Consider the following 18,357-nt stretch of genomic DNA (forward strand, 5'->3'; position numbering starts at 1 on the left):
TGGGACTGTTTTTATAACTGGCAATTTGACATATTAATCCCTCCCCGTTTTTTACCCATTCCCATCTCCCATCTGGCTATCATCAATTTGTTCTCTGTATCTATGAGTTTGTTTTTGTTTTGTTTGTTTGTTTTATTTTTTGGATTCCACATGTAAGTGAAATGATGTAGTATTTGTCTTTCTCTGACTTATTTCACTTAGCACCTTATCTTCTAGGTCCATAATGTTGTAATAAATGGCAAGATCTCATTTATTTTATGGCTAAATAATATTCCATTGTATATATGTAGTACACTTCTTTACCCATTCATCTATTGATGGACACTTAGGTTGCTTCCATATTTTGGCTATTGTAAATAATGCTGCAGTGAACATAAGGGTACATAGGTCTTTTTGAATTAGTGCTTTGGATTGCTTAAAATAAATAACCAGAAGTTTTGCTGGGTTATATGGTGAGTGTATATTTAATGTTGTTAGGACCCTCCATGCTGTTTTCTATAGTTGCTGCACCAATTTACAACCCCACCATCAGTGCAGGAGGGTTGCCCTTTCTCCACATCCTCACCAACACTTGTTGTTTATTGATTTATTGATGATAACCATTCTGACAACTGTGAGATGATATCTCATTATGTTTTTTATTTGCATTTCCCTGATGATTAGTAATGTTGAGCAACTTTTCATATGCCTATATGCTGAATGTATGTCCTGTCCTCTTTGAAGAAATGTCTAGTCAGGTCTGTTGAAAGTGGAGGGGGAATTTTTGTTCATTTATTTGTGAACTGTGCCGATCCATATTAAATGTTCAATAAATATTTCTTGAATGAATAAACCAGTAAATAAATATAATAGCAAGGAGTTCTGCATTGAATTATGGCTCTATAAGTTATTATAATATGTTTTCAGTTAGATATTTTTTATATTTCTCAAAATTAAAAAGTAATAATTGTTTTATTTGTATACATGCATATTAGCATGTCTATCTAATCCTAATCTTAAATATACATAGCTATTAAAATGGAAATATTTATGCATGCATATTCAAAGTCATCTAGCTTATTACCAGTAGTGTGCATGGGTTCTTTGGGAAATACTGATTTTGTACTAAGAGTGTCTTCCCAGTAGTACAAACAGTTTCCAGACTTGTCTACCTCTCCTGGGACCTTTTCAACTTTCACTTCTGAATTCTATGAGATTTCTAAAAAAGTACAGGGTGTGGGTCTTGGCTCCAAAAGCAGCATTAAATTTTCAGGAGGAACCACAGCATAATGGAAGGAAGCTGCAAAGTGTGGGCTCTGGAGACAGACTGCTTGGATTGAGTCCATACTTCACCATTTGTTTTCTGAGTGACCTTGGGTAAATCGCTTAATCTCTCTGTGCCTCAGTTTCTTCATTGTATGACATAATAGCATTATTTACTTTATTGGATTGCTTTGAAGATCAACGTCCATGTGTGCAAAGAGTTAACCAGTATCTGGCATGTAGTAAGTAAATGGCAAGTAACATTAGCTAATAACAGTATTAATATAATAACTATGATAATGCATAGCACATTTTTCTGGGTGTTTTCAAAACACTCGGATCACTCAGGGTTATTTTAAGAACTTGCAGTTATGACTGCAGACCAGCTTTCAGCAGACTATGAGGATTTCTGGAGATGTTTATCTCAGAGATAGGCCAATGTTCTGATTTCCCCAAAAAATGAGGCAAAAAAGGGAGGTTTTCAAGTAAACTTGTTTATTCCCTGTTTACTCTATTAGAGGTTATTAACATATTACATGTTTACGGAAAACATTAAATGTAAGCAGTCAAGATCTTCTTGAGTTCACTAAGAAGGATAATACCTTCTGACCGAATTGCATATCCTTTATCAATACTATCAGTAAGCAAGTATGTTAGAACTCTTTTGTGAACTCTACACTCCTATGGCCAACCTTCTTATGGATGACTCCTTGTGTAAGCAGATGGACACTTTTGCCTTTGTTAACCCCATTCCCTGGAAATCCCCACTCTTCCCCAAACTCTTCAACCTTCAAGATTTGTCCATCACCACCTTCAGGGAGTCTTCAGTGATACCAAGATAAGCATTAGAACTGAGGTTCCCATTGACCCCTGTCATGTCTTTATTACTAAGGATGTTGAATGGTAAATATTTGTCTTTCTCTCCTACTTGAATGTAAGCATTTTGAGGTCAAGAATACTGTTTATTCATTTATTGATACATTAATATTTTTTGCTAGCTACTAATGGGTACTATACTAGGAACCAGGGACATAGCTGTGTAAGGTAACAAGCACTGTCTTCATGGGGCTTATAATATGAAAGGGAAGTGAGACTACATAATTACTTAAAATAAATTAAGTTGAAGGCTATATTAGAGAACTGTAGGAAGCTCTGATAGCATATAAAAGGAGGATGTAACTAAGTGTGGGAGCCCAGGGAAAATATTGCTGGAGAGAATGTGGGGTGGGGCAGGGAAGGTGATTTCAGACAAAGCAAAGGAAATGTATGCAAGTCCCTAGGTATGGGAGAACATGGCATGTTACTCAATTTCTGTTTAATGTAGCATAATACATTATGTGCCATTTACATGTTTGTTGAAAGAATCCGCATCATTCCTTTCTAAACAAAGAACTCCTTTTCTCCATATTTTCCTTCTGTTAATTTATTTGGGGGATTAGAGTTTGTCAATAGCTAAGGAGCTGGCAGGCGTTGTGGAATGAGAAAGCAGGAAGAAAAGCCAACAGATTCAGTGTTCTGTATGGTAGAAAAGAGATGTAATGCTAACAGTAACCACTGTTCCATTACAGATTTGTTAAGTAAGATTTACATGGTAATACAAGCATTTGCTCTGATGTTGGAACAAGAAACACTTTTTCCTTTCAGGTCCTGTGCGATTGTAGATTACCCAGTGGCAGACAACACATTGGGTGAGGTTACCAGCAAATCGGGGACACCAAAGAAATGAGACAAGTTCTATTTCAATGATCTTTTCCAAATTTTTACAATTAGAAAGTCTACAAAACTTGTGTACATGCAAGTTTTATTTTTAATTTTAACTTAGTTCTTTCTTTTCATTGTCTATGGGAGACACTGTAATTTTTATAGTGCTTAGGAACTCAAAATGTCTTGTCACATACAGCACAACAGTAGAAAACATGGCCCAGGTAGTGCAATAAACACATACATCCCACAGTGAACAAAACATAGTTCTTGTCCTGATGGAGCTGAGCATCTAGTGGGTGAGGAGCCAAAGAACAAGAAAACAAAACACCGCAATCATAGCAAAATTTTACAAGTGTTGTGAAACAATGAACAACTGAAAGGAAGTTAAGGTCTGAAGGTAGGGAGAGAGAGAATGACTCACTGTGGGGGTGACATTTAAACTGAGGAATGAATGGATTATGCCAGTCATTTAAGAACTAAGAAAAGAGAGTTTCAGATGGAAGGATGAGCTCAGAGGAGAGAGCTCAGGAATGAGAAATATTTCTGAAGGTCAGTACAGCTGGATATGGTGAGCATGGGGAGCAGTAGCATGAGAGGCAGTTGGGAAGGTGGGCAGGAACCAAATTATGCAGCACCTTGGAGCCCACTGACAGGCATTGAAGAGACATTGAAGAGTTTAAACGTGGTTCAAAGCATTGTGGGAAATGAATTGGTGGTGGACAAAAGTGGGTGTGGCATTTGGCTAGAGATTTTATAGTGGTTAGATGAGGGTGGTGGCAATGGATATGGAGAAAATTAGGCTGTTTTGAATGAATACATTTTAGAGGTGGCATTTGAGGACTTGCTAATGGATTAGATGTTAGGACTGAGGGAGAGGCAAATATTAAGGATAACTTTGAAAAAGACAACTCTTCTGTTTTGAAGATCTCTCTGTCAAGGTTTAGTTCTCTCCTTCTGTAGTGAGGAAAGGCCCCAAGGCTCTGGCTCTGGGAATGTGGGGGGGAAACCTGACAGGTTTTGGGGCAGCCAACATTCAGGGGCCTTTCCTCCCTTTCTCCCCAGGCCTAGCATTCTTGAGAATTAGGCATTAATGACCAATCAGAGTGTTGGGAGACTCATCCCTGCGCATAAGTATCTTGGCTGAGAAGGGATCAATGAGGCCTGGAAGAACAGCAGGATTTTTGACTAAAAAAATCCCTCAGCCTTGAGAAGTGGCTTGCCAGGAAGAAAAGGCCTTCCTCTACTCTGAGCCTCCTACATATTCCAAACCATATTCTCTTCCACAGCTACTGGTTCCTAGGGCTACTGTCCCCATTCCACCACCTTCTAATCATGAGACCTTGTAACCATATCTTCTCTCAGCCTCATTGTTTTATCTATGAAGCCAGGTTAAAACTGCCTTTGTCTAATGAATGGAGATTGAAATGAATTATGTTTGTAAATTCTTTACACATGCCTGGCATGAAGGAGGATCTCTATGAATTTCAGCTGTTCTATTATATTATCCTCTCCCCTAACTGGAACCTTCCTTATTAAAGCCTTTAAAGCCATTCTTTTCCTTCCAGCCCCCAAATGTTTGAAAAATGTCCCTAATACCCCCCACCTCAAGACCCCCAAATGATCCCTCAGGTCCCTCAGATGGCCGAGTACTTTGTATTTTCCTGTGACAGACATAGCAGGTGCAGAGGACTGAGAAGGAGGAAAGGGTAGTCTAAAAGTGCAGCTCACAGATTTCATGGTCTCATATTTATGAGCCAACTTTCTTTAAATACTTACATCCCATATGTACATTTTATTACTCTTTGATTTGTTTCTTATGATTGGTCTGAAGTGTGAAATTGGGAGCCCTGGAGCTTGCTATTACTTCCATATTAGAAAAATATATAAATAAGAAGTTTGAGTTTTGTGGGAGTCCCTCCCCCACCTACCAAGGAGAACCAAACTTCGTAAGGAAATCTTTGAGATTTCTTGCATCTGCCCACAGCCTTCTTCTGGGGGACTCTTGCTTAACATGCCCCTGGTTCTAACTCCTGCTACAGCTGAGGAGGTCTTTTCTGAGGAGTCAGACTACCACTCTAAAGCAAATGGTTTGATCCTGAGTGGGGAGATGGAATGAAGGCAGGACCCAACCCAGAGAGGAGGAGTTCCATTTCAAGAAAGCAGCTTTTGTCATTTTAACTCTTTTTAAACCTCTTTTCTTTTACTCTAAGTCCAAATTGCTTCTCTTTTCTGAGCATCTATTTCGCCTTCTAATAAATTTCTCAATCCTTAACAAAATCCCAATCCATCTCTCAAATAAATCTGTACAACTCTAAACTCCTATTGAAATAAAATTTTTAAAATGATAAAATCAGGACCCTCAGGCAAATTCAAAATGTGCATACCAGTGATTGATTGATTTTTATCAGAGGACCTGTAATATGTTAACACTGTCCCAAAGAGCATTTGAGAAGCTAGATATTTATAGGCAATATACAAAGGAAAGGGTAAGAGTGGTTTTACTTAAGCAGTTTCACTTGAGCTTCAAGCCTTGAGATACAAATTTTATGCCAGGATTGATCTTCATGACCTTGAATAAACTAAGCTAGTGGTTGGCCTTTTGTAGGTCCTAAAAGCAGCCCTTATATCACCTGAGTCAATGGGAATGGCCAAGAGGAAGAGCAGAGCTTTGTATCATGTGGTGTCCTAAATTCCCAAAATTCTCTGAAAAATGACCTGGGTCTGAGTTTATGCAGAGATCTACTAGTATATGGAAATATTATAGAACAAGAGTAGGTTTGTTTCAGATACCTTTCCCTAAAGGAGGAAGAGTCTTCATGTCCCAGACCTCAGTATGGGATATCAAACCCAGAAAGATTATGTTATGCCTAACTGGCCTCTGTCACCTGTACTTTGTGCTCTGCTTTGTGTTGGCCCTTTTTATGTCTCCCATATACAAGGAGGTTGGTGGGCAGAAATTACTGGGAAATACCTGATCTGTTTTTCTACTGAGAGCTGCAGAAAGAACTTCAATCATACTGTTATAAACAAACAAATAAATAAAATGGAATAAGTGGGGAGAAGGAAAATCTATTATGGGAAAATGCCAACTAATCATTATAAATGGAATGATCTATCATTTGGCAAATTGTTATTTAGCAAACATCATCATAATATTTTTAGGCATGAATCATCAACGGATGCTAAAACTAATGAGGAGACATTTGAGGAGGAAAGGCTATCTAGATTTTCAACCTATTTTCCCACAAAGTTTCTATTAATTACTAAGGAAAATAGTGACTTTACAGTGAAGAAATCTGGTTGATAATCTCCTTAATCAACTGATTGAAGTTAGCACCAAGAATATAAGAAAGAAATCACGTGCCTCTTAACATGTACTGTAAAGAACATCACTTCTGCAGCATTTCCACTGAAATGCTTTACTGATTCTAATTCACAAGGAAACGGCAAACACATCCAAGTTGAGGGATACCGTACAAAATAACTAGCCTGTAACCTTCAAAAATGTCAAAGTCATAAGAGGCAAAGTAGGACTGAGAAAATCTTCCAGATTGCGTATATTAGAGATGATTATTAAATGTTATGGAATCTTGGATTGAATCCTGGGGAACCAAAACAAAACAGTTTTCCATAAAGGACATTCATGGCTTAATTGGCAATATTTGAATAAGGTAGATTGAGTACAGGGAATTATATCAATATAGTTTCCTGATTTTGATCATTGAATTCATGAAAGAAATTGTCCTTGCTTTTAGGAAATACACACGAGTATTTAGGGGAAAGAACATAGTGTCTGTAACATTTTTCTATAGGTTTTCTCCTTTTCCTCTCCACTGATTCTCTCTCAACCACCCCCATCTCCCACCCACTCCTAGTGTTGCTGGAGTGATGTTCACAGAAACCTCAAGCCCATAGGATACAAATGGGAAAGCAAAATCCCCTTCCCCCTCCTACAGTCTTCTAGTCTCCTTCTAGCATTCTCTCCCTTTCCCCTGCCTCATTGGTTGGCTGACTGGTCAGACAGCAATGAGGTTTGCATAGTTTCACCCCTATTATCAAATCAAAGATACAAGGGTGGATTTGAAGCTGAGGCACAATGCTTTCTTGTATCTTAACCCATCAAGAGTTTTCTAGGATGTGCCCTCATGACTTCTACTTCAGTATAAGAGCCTGAGCCTGAGAGAGGGAGCTTCATGCTGCTTTTCAGGTAGGCAGGACTCTGACCTCTGCCCACTCAAAATTCTTAGTGTCATTTTCTTCAAGGGGACATTTTATCATGTGGGAAGTAAGCCATATGCTTTATTCTTGGGACTAGAAGTTCCTATAAAATCCTCAACAAGTTTTTTACAACACCAATATTGGGATCTGTAGTTGAGAATTAACTATTATGTGTTCCTTCTCCAGGGAAGAACATTTAGAGATTATCTAACTTGCTCCTTTAGACTTTATTGTATGTAAAATACTTCCATTCCATGATGAATATCTCTCCCTCCCAATAGCATAACCAGATCTCTCTGAATTTGACCTTCAGGGCTGAGATGTTTTGTTTATTAGATTATGTGAGCTCTCTGGGGTCTCTGCTCTACTGTCCCTCCTAAGAGCCTTAACTACTGGACAGTACCTGTAGGTCATAACCAACCATGGGCAACACATCAACTTAAGTGGAGTCTGGAGGAATGCAGTTGTCATGACTCAGTCTCAGCATGGATGAAGTAATAGAGAAATATAGCAGAACTGTGGGTTTTATTTCAGACACTTTGCCTTTTCTTTGCCCAAATGAATAAAGCAGGAGCTAGAAGAGGTAGGAAATGAAATGTAATCTGTCTCTTCCCTTTGTCTCCTGAGGACCTGTTCCACAGTTCTCTTGTGATAGGAGTGCTCAGTTGAGTGTTTGAGGACTGGGGGATTATCTTAGCCTGTACCTGGTCCAGTAATAATTCTCATGGATGACCAATTTAATGATGTAATTATTCTCAGAGGGAGTACAGTTCAAATGCTCTATAGCAGGGGTCCTCAAACTTTTTAAACAGGGGGCCAGTTCACTGTCCCTCAGATGGTTGGAGGGCCGGACTATAGTTTTAAAAAAACTATGAACAAATTCCTATGCACAGTACACATATCTTATTTTGAAGTAAAAAAACAAAACGGCAAAAACACCTGCATGTGGCCCGCGGGCCGTAGTTTGAGGACGCCTGCTCTATAGTGTCTACTTATATAATGTGTGGCGAGCCGGCATGGCCATGGCATACTCAGCCCCAGGGCGTCTTATGTGCCCCGCCAGCTCAGCCAGGTTCAGTGACCCTGAGAGGGGGCGGTGAAGGATTGAGAAAAGACAGACAAGAGAATGAAAGCTGGGTCTGGGTGGGACGCTGCCTCTCTGATGGACTACAAGCCGTGTCTTTATTTTATAGCCAGATGCCACGAGGCAAAGTAAGGGCTTGGTCAAGATGTTTACAATATTCTCGTGGGTTTCAAATCTACTCAATTACATGCACCTGATCAAGCTTTGTTTACTTGTAGCCTATATCACTTAGGCACGCGGGGCCACGTGTTCGGACCATAGGTTGACGCTTACAACTGTAGCTGTTGGCTGTAATTGTGCTGGGAGGCCTCTGCCCTCCAAGCTGGGACTTGCACGTGGCCATGAGAGGACTGTGCCCTCTCATCAGTCCAAGGCTTGAACCTGTCCAAATACTGTAGCCATTCTCCACAATAATGGAGTTATTAAACAGCCAAATTCTGCCTTTCACATCCTCCTGCCTCACAGTTCTCACTGCATTGGCACTGGTGTGATTTTCTACCAGCCCTTACTGAAAGGAAATACCTCACGGATGGTGCAGCATTAGGAATATGTTCTCTGAAATGGGAGAGAGTTCCCTGCAATTAAGCATTTCGGAAGGGAGCCTCAGGTGAAAAGGGCAGTGAGAGCAAGACTAATCAGAAGGTCAAGGTAAGCAAAGGTGGCAAGAACGAGTTAAACATGGGCAGGTTTACCACAGGATCCAGATGATCATACAGGAAATGTTAGCTCTTTAGGAAGAAGCCTTTTATTCAGGCTCTCCCATTCATTCTTAAGTAGTCTTTTAAGCCCGAGAACCAGTATTTTTCATTACAAAATCTCTCATAGACTTCAATGCATGCATCACCCCTGGTTTAAGTGGTGAAAGTTAGTAATTTTGTATTTACTTAATAACTTAAAAAATTCCAGGTTTTATATAGAAGACCTGATTGATTCGTGGCCTAATATTAATACTAAAATATAGGAGGTCACTTAAATAGCTCTGTCTCATTCCAATGAAATGTACTTTCCATTGACTGCACGCTGAGAAATGTAGCAAGCAACACTAATGCAGACTCCTTTGGTTACATATGGTGAGAAGCAAAACTTGGCTCATCAATCATTCTTTCCCAGTGGCTTCGAGTAAATGAATGCAGTGCTCTGTCTTAGAAATGACTCCGTCCCAGTTTTCCTGAAACATCAATTTAAAAAAAACACCCTTGTTTGCAGCTAGGAGGACATGCTCATTTAAATGAAGTTGATCTGGGGAGACAGATGGACATGTCTTAAACCTGGTCTGCATGGGGCAACAGATACATTCAGCCAGAAATACTGAGAACACAGCAGTGTAAATAGGTAATTACAAGACTTAGAAGCTGGGTCGGGTGAGTGCCTAGGTTAACCTGGGACTTGACAGGGAAGATTGAAGAGCTTTTTTGGGATGGAGAGAAGGGAACACTAAAAATGGTCTCAATATGGGTATGATCTGAGCATCCTACCCTAATGCTTGATTTGTTTTCGCTTTGCTCCTCCCTCCAAATCTCAGGTACCATGAAAAACCTTAGTCACTAATGGGGCGTTAGCTCTGCTGAGGAATAATTAAAGCTGAATACAGAGGCTGTTCCACAGCTTAGTTGAGAAAATGTAGCCTTTTTGGTTTCCTTAATGATTCGGAGCCTCTTTGAGAAAATTGTGTGTCACCTGAAATCTATACTCTTAAGATAGAGGGAAAATCTTAAGACTAAATTATTTTCTGCCAGATAGACAGCTCTTGGAATTCTTACACATGTGTACCTAGACCACTGCCAGGTACAATAGATGCTCAATTAAATCCCAAGGAAAACCTAAAGGAATTATTTCATTAGTGAAAGGTGATAGGTGTTGAGTAACATGTTTCTGGACTAGTTTTCCACCTGTTTCTGAAAATGCTCTCTAGTCCTAAATGTATTGATGATCAACTGTGTCCTGTCACTTAAATATCTGCAGTCATATTTCCTAAGACAGCGTCCTCAGAATGTGAGGAAGATAGGGAAGCAAAAAGTACCATGAAGGAAACCCTGTCTGAAATTACTGGATTGCTGGATTTTTATAAACTTGGTTCTCTGTCCCCACTTTAGTCAAACATGCCTTTAGGAATAAAGTATATGGGAACCACAGGAAGTATTTAGATGCATTTTATTCAACAATCAGGCAGTGGGTATCATGGTGACCTTACAGGATTTCAGAACCTTGGTTCTCAGCAAGGCCCATGTTTTTTAATGAGGACAGGAACCTCGCGCTTCCTGTAGAAAAGATTGGGAAAAAAATTAGTTTAACCTCTGCTGACAAAGTGACGATGGGAAAAAAATAATGAAAAAAGTTTAGCTTTATTTAAAATAAAGGTTTTTTAAAATGTATTGATTTGAGAGAGAAAAAGAGAGAGAGAGAGAGAGAGAGAGAGAGAGAACAACTTTCCATTGATTTATGCATTCATCTGTTGCTTCTTGTATGTGCCCTGATTGGAAATAGAACCAGCAATCTTGGTGTATCAAGGTGAGGCTCTAACCAGCTGAGCTACCTGGATTGGTTTGAGATTTATCCCCATTTCTCTTTCTTTCATTCACTTATTCATTAATTCATCAAATATTGATTGAGAACTATTACATACACTAAGAGTATAGCAGAAAGAAAAAAAAAATGTGAACCTCTGAAATTAATCTCTAATCCATTGTTGCTTCTTTTGCTCCTGATGTCATTGTCCTGACCACCATGTTTCCAGGTTGAGAAAGTGGGCTCTGCAGGACCTTCTAACTGATTGATCTTTTCCCTTAGAATGCTGGCATTCATATTTGTGAGATCTCACAAAAGGAAGTCATCTGTCTGTCCCATATGTTACCTGCTAGCTCTAAGCATCCTCCCTTCCAGATAAAGACTTTTCTGCTCCCCCAGCCCCACACCACCTTTCCCAAACTAGTTTCCTCTTCCCGGAGCCAAATATTTATAAATATTTAAATTGTTCCTTGTGAGATTGTGTCCAGATCTCTTGTCTATCTATTCATCCTTTCCTTCAATATACTAGCTTATAAAAATTCTTCTATTTCTCTATTACTTGAGGACATCTAACTAATATATCTTTACAAATGTATTTATCTGAATCTTGCTGATTCTTCATTTTAAGAGTTTTTGATGCTTTCTTGTTCCATAATTATTAACCACTCATAATACTTGTAGCATATACAAGCACAAGCATCTAAACAGAGGACCCTAGTTCACTTCTTTTCTCTAGCTGTGCTGTCCAGCACACTAGACACTATCCATGTGTAGCTATTTAAATTTAAATCGTTAAAACTAACTGATATTAAACTTCAGTTTCTTGGTTGTATTAGCCACGTTTTAAGTACTAGGGGCAGGGGCTTCCATATTGGATAGCACAGATGTAGAGCATTTCTGACATTGCAGAAAGTTGTGCTGGAGAGTGCTGAAAAGAATGCGCCAGTACAAAGTCCTGAAGAAGACATAGAAGAAATAGGAAAAGGACCTTACTGAATATATCTTCCAGGAGCACAATGATCAAGGAGATAAAAGCCCTGTTTGTCTCCCCATCACAAAACCCAACAACTAGGGCAGTGGTCGGCAAACTCATTAGTCAACAGAGCCAAATATCAACAGTACAACGATTGCAATTTCTTTTGAGAGCCAAATTTTTTAAACTTAAACTATATAGGTAGATACATTGTTATTAACTTAATTAGGGTACGTGGTATTGTGTGGAAGAGCCACATTCAAGGGGCCAAAGAGCTGCATGTGGCTTGCGAGCCGCGGTTTGCCGACCACTGAACTAGGGGTTAAGTTGTTAAGTATACATTTGTCTGATGCTTTTAATGGGCAATAGAAAGGCAATATGTACATTTGAAAAGATGTTGCATTTAAGAAAGCTACATTTTCTCTGTAGACTTAAAAATACAGGCAGAGAAGTTATATTTTCTGGCACTCAAATGTTCTTCCCATATTTACATATTTTTAAAATAATAGAAACAGTAAGCAGGGCTAGTGAGTTTTAAAATCTAAGGGAAAAGGGTGGGTGTCCCAGCCCTGTGCTCATGTTTTCTCAATATGTTTCACTCTAAATACTGGGCCTTTTGGTTTGGAACTTGGAAATTTCCCAAGTCTCAAGGCTGTTCTATTGCTTGCTCCTCCCCTTGGATAGAAACATGATGTTTGACCTTAATGCCAACAACTTAGGTCATGAGAAAATTAACAAGTGGTTTAAAGTTCCTCTTAACAATTTTTTTTTACAATATGTTTTCATTGATTTTAGAAAGAGAGGAAGGGAGGGGGAGAGAGAGAAACCCTGGTTGGTTGCCTCCTGTATAAAACCAGGGATTACACCCAACCAGGGATTGTACCCGCAACTTGGGTATGTGCCCTGACTGGGAATTGAACTGATGACCTTTCAGTGCACAGGACGTGCTCAACCAACTGAGATACACCGGCCAGTGCCTCTTACAAGTTTTTAAAGTGGAAATAAATTCACCACAAAGCCAGCACCTAATGTTTTAGGTTTAAAACTTTAGGATATTATTTCTGTCTCCCTACAGGAGGGAAGAAAAGGACTACTTCCACAATCCTTCTTAAACACTGAGAATTTTCTGAAATGATTTAAAGCAGACCAAGAAGAGGGTCGTGTTATAGGGAATTTATACAGTGGAATAATGGACATGTATGTAGTCACTTGAGCCTAAATCAACGTTTTAATAGCAAATCAGTTTCATGATAAATGAGTCTTCCAGGTCACTTGTGGGATATCTGTTGTTTTGATCATTTTACACCTTTATTTAACCTGAAATACTTTAAAATATATATATATATATATATATATATATATATATATATATATATATATATATAATTTTATTTTATTTTATTGATTTTTTACAGAGAGGAAGGGAGAGGGATAGAGAGTTAGATCAGCTGCCTCCTGCACACTCCCTACTGGGTATGTGCCCGCAACCAAGGTACATGCCCTTGACTGGAATTGAACCTGGGACCCTTGAATCCACAGGCCGACGCTCTATGCACTGAGCCAAACCGGTTAGGGCTACCTGAAATACTTTCGTTATACTACTAAAATTCAGAGCCCTGTTGAAATAATATCCCTTTCATGGATCCTTTCTTGACCCTTTTAGTAAGAAGAAATCTGTGTCTTTTCTTCTCTCCTATAGCAGTTTGCTCATAGCTCATGTGATGACATTTGTCACAAGTTGCAAGAAGCTTCTTTGTGCTCATGACCTATTTTCTCTTATTCATAAGCACAAGAAGAGCAGAGGTGACTAGCACAATGCCTGGCACATGTTAAGTGTTCAGAAGCTGAGTAAGATAGAAAATCTATGGCAAATCTGTTTCTCTGAGTGCTTGACCCTGCTTCCCATCACTGACCTATAATCACTTCAGAAAATGAGCTTCATTGAGACTGGCTCTCAAGTTCATAAATAAAAACATTACAAAAATATTTTCTGGTCACCTAATCTATATAATTCATACTTGAATATTTAAGGTTTTAGTAAACACAATCATTACTATCATCCAGAATGACATTTTAAATTTAAGGGTATTTTGAGTATATGAGTTTTTAAAAAAATCCAGATTATCTACTATTTTGCTGTAAAAGCATGAGTTTTTATCACACAAGTGATTTTTTAAATTCATGAACCATTCAAACACCTTTCCTCCTCTATTTCATTATCCTTAATACATTTTATATTGTACCATATTATTAATTCCTGTCTCTCTTTTGTTCATTTCCCCCCTTCTTATTTCTCTCCTTTATGGCATAAAGAAAGCCTCCAAACATTTCTAAACCCTAGCAGGCATAATTCGTTGTTTTTAATTTTCTGCTCTCAAGCATGGTGCTCAGCACTCTGTTAGCATTGAGTGTAAGTGAATCGAGAGACGAAGCAGGTTAGCATTTCTTCTGTATCTCACAAATCCTCAGTCTGGTACTTGACTTTGCAGCATGGCGGGAAGAACAAGGATTAGGTCCCAGCTCTGCACTTACTGCTGGTGATCTCAAGCAAGTTATGTAGAGTAAAACTGAATTTCACTTTCTCCATGTGTATAATGGGCTTAGTAATATCCTATATAATAAAAGGCTAATGTGCAAATAGACCGAACAGCGAATGACTGGTCGCTATGACACGCACTGACCACCAGGGGGCAGACACTCAATGCAGGAGCCAGGCTCATAGCTGGTGAGCACAGCGGCTGGTGGCAGGGGTCCCAGATTGTGAGAGGGAATAGGCCGGGCTGAGGGACCCCTGCCCCCCTTTGCACAAATGTCGTTCACCAGGCCTCTAGTTTACCTCATGGAGTCTGTGTGACTATTAAGTGTCTAGCACAATGTGCGACAATAAATATTTTCCATCCACACACACACACACACACACACACACTCCCCTATATATATATAATCATACCAGATACATAATAATAAGAAAAAAATATTGAAAATTACTTTTGGAAAACTAGATGTTTTGTTTCTCTCATGGTAAGATGGATGATATTGGTATATTGTTTGGGGCTTCAAGGGATAAGATATATGAAATTTGAAGACAAGCAGCTTAAAATAGATTTTAAAAGAAATTTAAGTTTGTACTCACTTGTTTTCCATACATAACTCGCATTCATTAGGATAAGTCTGCCCATCAGTCCCACAGATGGGGTTATATATCTTGGTGCATCCATTCACATTACTGTTACATACAGCCTAAAATGGAATTAAGCAGAATCATTTTCCATTCTTTGAGTTTATAGCAAAATCTTCAAAGTGCTTTTTACCTCCCTGGAGTTTCTTAGCTTAAAGATGAAAGCATGATTGTATAGGGAAAGTGATAATAAGAGAAAGAATTAAAGATTTTGAGTCAGAAAGCCTGGTTTAAAGTAATGCCTATGTTATTTACAAATTGTCTGACATTGGTAAATTTCTTGGTGTCCCTGAACCTCAGTCACTTTATCTGCGAAATGGGAATGAAATTATCTCATAATGGTTTTTTTGACATTTTAATCAGGTGAGTGAATAATGTTCAAGTTTATAATTACTGCAGCTGCTAGCTTCTCTCAGGTCAACCACACCTTGAGCATGTTCTTCTTTGCACACTGTAGTCCATTCTCTTAGTCACTTGAAGACACTAGGTGTCTTCCACCCTTGGAGTCTTTGCACAGCCTATTTCCTCTATGTCAATAAGAACTAGTAATTATTGAATGACTACTAAAGGCCAGAGACTGTCGTAAGTGCTTTTCATTTGTTATTCTATTTAAAAACCCACAAGTATTCTATGAACTTTTTATTATACTCTTCTTCCAGTAAAGACAATGAGGCACAAAGATAAACCACCCTTGGCCACACAGGTATTAATTCCTGGATCCAGGATTCAAATCCAGTCAATGTAGATCCTGAGCTTTAGCTCTTAGCCACTTCACTCTATCACAAGCATGTCAAACTCTCGTTTATTTAAAAGGAGGCATGCGGCCCGCCAGCCAAGAGTTTGACATGCTTGCTCTACCACCTCTCCTCACCAGTTACACTTTGCTAACGCTCATTTGTCCTTCATGGCTCAAAATAAATCTCTCTTAGGGGCACTTTCCCTGATCACTCTAACTAGGCTAGGTTCCTAATGGTACCAGAATTTATAACACTTATCAAAAATGTAGTAATTTATTTACTATGTACTTTTGGTTTGTCATCTATCTCCCCACTAGGTATAAATATAATGGGAAGAGGGACACTTTTTTCTTTAAATATAGAGACAGAATATTTGTAGATGTTTGGATATAGAATACCTTTTCTAGAGGAAGAACCTAGTTTATTATATTCCTCTGTTATTATTAATTAGAGCTCCACCTTGGAGATCTGGAGCTTTTGGAGTGAGGATAATAAGGCTTCCACTCCAAAACCTTGTCCTTATATAAAAACCCCTTCACAGCAAGCACTGTGTGACTACATAGAAACTGCTTGTATATCAGTGAATTTGTCCTTTAACATGAGCCTCTGTGGGGGAACTACTGTTAGCATCTGCCTGTAGTAGGTTAAGCCTTGCTAGCATTCATACTCCTCATCTTGACTTCAGGCTAAACTGTAAGGTGACCACTGGAGCGTTCTTTGATTGGAACAAACAATTCTAACCTGAGAAATAAGAGATTACAAATTGTCTTTACCTTTGTTCCTGGGACATCAGCTTTAGCGTTACCTAGAAAACAAGTCAGACATGGGAAGTTGAGTCCTGAATCGGAGAAACTAGATCTATTCTATTCAAAATTCTCTGCTTCCTTTGAAGACAATGACTTCTTTGATGGCCTCTTTCACTCCCCACTCCTTCTTATTCCTATTTTCTCTCAAGGACATCTCATTGGTGGCCACTCACTCCCTGCTTGCTGAAAACTGGAAAAATTAAGCAAAAATTTGATTATGACCAAAGTATCCTAATTTGGTATTTGAGAAAAGTTGGCTCATTTCCTTGAAAATAGAAATGATGTGTTTACTGCTTGAAATGTATCAGGCATTGAGCAAATATCTTCTGAATGCTCACTGACTTTCCCACAACCAGTTATTTAGACTTTGATCTCACTATTAGTGATATAGGATGTATAAGTATCTTTATCTCAGTTTATTGGTGAAGTTCATATAGCTAACTGTGAAACAGCTACAACTAGCAGTAACCAGGTATTCTGATGCAAAACTAACTTTTGCAATTCCATTTAAGTCTCCTTTTGTAAGCAATGTTTAAGAGATGTTGTCCTTATTTTATATTAAAATTCCTCTTTCTACAATTCTCATCCAGTGAACTTATTTCATCTCATTGGGACAGAAAGCTCTGTTCAAGCTTAGACTCTAAGTCCAGAAGGTAATGTGCCCAGTAAAGCAACAGGTCAAAAGCTTTTATTCAAGTCAGAAAAACATACAAAGATACTTACCAGACAAACTCAACAGGGCCAAGGCACTAAGAAGAAAGATGGCTGTTATCTTCATGGCTGAAGTTTTGGGTCCAGAGCTCAGCTGAAAACTGCAATGAACTTACTGCTTCTCTTCAGAACCCTTGGACTGGAAAGGTTATATAGGCAGTGGCAACCTGGGCTCCACCTGCTGCCCTGTGTCACAGGTCTCTTTGGTTATTGATTGACTTCGCAGTGTAGCCTAGCCTCCAGGTTTGGGTAATGTCACCTGTGTACGAAAGCTGAAAGGAATACCATGGGCCTGAAATGTGCAAGGCCACAATCCTGTCAGGAAAAGAGTTCTGGTAGGTAGTTGCTTCTCTCCCTTGCCTCCTCTGTGATTTGGGAAGGCATTGTCTTTCCTCGGCCCCCGTTTTTTCTTCCGTTAGGTGAACTCAAAGGTCCCTTGTACTCTGTAGTTCTGGATATCTGAGCAGCTGTGGATATGTTATAAACCCTCTCCATTCTTTTTTGCTTTTCTTCAGCTTTTCCCTTTTTTATTCTTTCTCTATTTTTCTGTCACCCATTCACAAAGCCTAAAGTAGCTGACAGAAGGACAGGTTAGAGACAGGAGGACTCAGTTCCTTGAGGTGTGTGTGTGTGTGTGTGTGTGTGTGTGTGTGTGTGTACATGCGCGCACATCCTTGCCAGAGACACTTACTAGCTCTATGATATTGGAGATGTAGTGCACTTTTGCTGTGTCTCAATTTATTCATCTGAGAATTGAAATAATAATAGCACCTAACTCAAAGTGTTGACCTTTTATTCAAAAATATGTATTGTGTCTACCATGTGTCATTGAGAAACAATTCTCTACTCTCACTCATGTTTCGCTTGTCTTGTGAATAGAGGCACTGGCTGGCTGCCTGTGCTTCAGCCCACCTTCTCAAGAGTGTTTGTATAACAAATGGCCTTGGAGAGTGTAATAGTGTACCCTCTGTAATAAAGAGGAGGTTTGTTTACGTTTAGTGTAATAAAAATGCTCTTTCCCTCCATGGCAAAGCTTAAGTAGCATAGTGCACTTTTAAAAAGATTAGGGATTTTTAAAAACCTTGGCATCCTATTCTTGTCACACACTGCACTTTCTGTTCAGGTACCGCTGGGCCCTCTTCACATCACCCTGTGGAAATGGGGGCTTGGGAAACTAGAACAAATGCTGACGCTCTGAC

The 18,357-nt window shown here is 39.0% G+C and overlaps 1 protein-coding gene across 1 annotated transcript; it reads right to left on the bottom strand.

Moving 5' to 3' along the window:
* Positions 1-10,381: 10,381 nt before the first annotated feature.
* SPINK1 (serine peptidase inhibitor Kazal type 1) lies at positions 10,382-17,279 on the bottom strand. Its single transcript, XM_079772458.1, has 4 exons — positions 17,171-17,279; positions 16,415-16,446; positions 14,860-14,966; positions 10,382-10,506 (listed from the first exon to the last, which is right to left on the bottom strand). The coding sequence occupies exons 1-4, from the start codon at positions 17,223-17,225 to the stop codon at positions 10,461-10,463; spliced, it is 240 nt and encodes a 79-aa protein (XP_079628584.1). The 5' UTR covers positions 17,226-17,279; the 3' UTR covers positions 10,382-10,460.
* Positions 17,280-18,357: the final 1,078 nt, after the last annotated feature.

This window comes from Cnephaeus nilssonii, assembly GCF_951640355.1.
Source record: "Cnephaeus nilssonii genome assembly, chromosome: 5".
NCBI classification, from domain to species: Eukaryota; Metazoa; Chordata; class Mammalia; order Chiroptera; family Vespertilionidae; genus Cnephaeus; species Cnephaeus nilssonii.